Consider the following 1,503-nt stretch of genomic DNA (forward strand, 5'->3'; position numbering starts at 1 on the left):
CACACACACACTATCCTCAATAATTATGCATCCTGTTGTCAAGTGATATCAAAATCCAGAAAATAATTCACAGTGCGGGGCTATACAGTTGAACCGGTTCTTAGTGCCAACTGTTCAGGACAATCATCTGTATAAATGCCCACTTCTCACTTCCCTCCTTGCGCTTTTTTTTCTCTATATCCTGTAATCCTAATGACCCTATCCAGAACGTCCATTTGTCTAAGGCAACCTGTATTCTCTTCATCAACAACAGGCTGCGGGTCTTAGACAATTTTCGACTATAATTCCCTTTTACCGATAATTCTACGCTATATTACCTCTACAAATTAAACCAAATCAACCAACCAACCAGCCAACCAGCCAGCCAACCAGCCAATCAACCAACCAACCAACCAATAAATCAACCAGAAAGCCAACCAACCAATAAATCAACCAGAAAGCCAACCAACCAACCAACCAACCAACCATCCATCCATCCAACCAACCATCCATCCATCCAACCAACCAACCAACCAACCAACCAACCAGTAAACCATCCAACCAACCAAACAACCAACCAGTAAACCATCCAACCAACCAACCAACCAACCAACCATCCATCCATCCAACCAACCAACCATCCAACCAGTAAACCATCCAACCAACCAACCAACCAACCAGTTAACCATCCAACCAACCAACCATCCAACCAACCAACCATCCATCCATCCAACCAACCATCCATCCATCCAACCAACCAACCAACCAACCAGTAAACCATCCAACCAACCAACCAACCAACCAGTAAACCATCCAACCAACCAACCATCCAACCAACCAACAAACAAACATAAGCAGCACTGACCTGATGGACATCATAAGCCAGGGGCTGAGCCGGGCGGCCGCAGGCAGAGCCATGGTGAGCAGCGACATGAGCAGGACACAGCCTAGAGACAGCCGCTTGCAGCCAAGGTGTTGGATGATCCTCTGTGAGGGCAGCTGGAGCAGCAGGTAGCCCCAGTACAGCCCACCCAGGATGATGCCTTGTGTGCTCTTGCTCCAGACCAGCTGTCCGTCCTGGGTGTTTTGTTTTTGTTTTAATCAGGGTTTTTTTTGCTTTTTTTTAGACAGCGCTCGCAACTGCATAATTAGGTCACATGAGCGCCAAGGGGTGGAAGCTATACGTTCTCTGGGGGTCTAGGGTGGAAGTCAACAGAGAAGTCCAAACGGGGAATCAGGCTTACTCTGCTCATCTCTCTAGCCTCAACAGCACAAAGTCTGCTTCGACTATCAAGGCACCCCGGAAATAATAGTCCACAAGAGAGTGACAAATATACAAAAGAAGTAGAAGAAAAAGGACGATAGTATTAATAAGGGTGAGGAAAGAAAAAAGCAGGAGTTCCTCCTATGTTGTTCCGACAGAGTAAGAGCATGACACTGATAAATCACCCCATTTACAATTCTACTGGGCATAAGAACACGAGAATGGCCTAAAGACACTTCAGAAAGTAGCACTGCCCTGGG

General features: G+C 46.5%; 1 protein-coding gene across 2 annotated transcripts in view; it reads right to left on the minus strand.

Annotated features, from left to right (window-relative positions):
* LOC101848545 (uncharacterized transporter slc-17.2) overlaps positions 1-1,503 on the minus strand; it is a 45,211-nt gene that overhangs the window by 13,953 nt on the left and 29,755 nt on the right. For both annotated transcript variants that reach the window (XR_220926.2, XM_005107728.2), the window contains exon 4: positions 845-1,056. Coding sequence is in view for 1 of the 2 variants with exons in the window: in XM_005107728.2 (XP_005107785.1) it covers positions 845-1,056 (212 nt within the window). In the remaining variant the exon portion in view is untranslated. The remainder of the gene's footprint in view (positions 1-844; positions 1,057-1,503) is intronic.

This window comes from Aplysia californica, unplaced genomic scaffold (genome assembly GCF_000002075.1).
Source record: "Aplysia californica isolate F4 #8 unplaced genomic scaffold, AplCal3.0 scaffold00625, whole genome shotgun sequence".
Taxonomy (NCBI): domain Eukaryota; kingdom Metazoa; phylum Mollusca; class Gastropoda; order Aplysiida; family Aplysiidae; genus Aplysia; species Aplysia californica.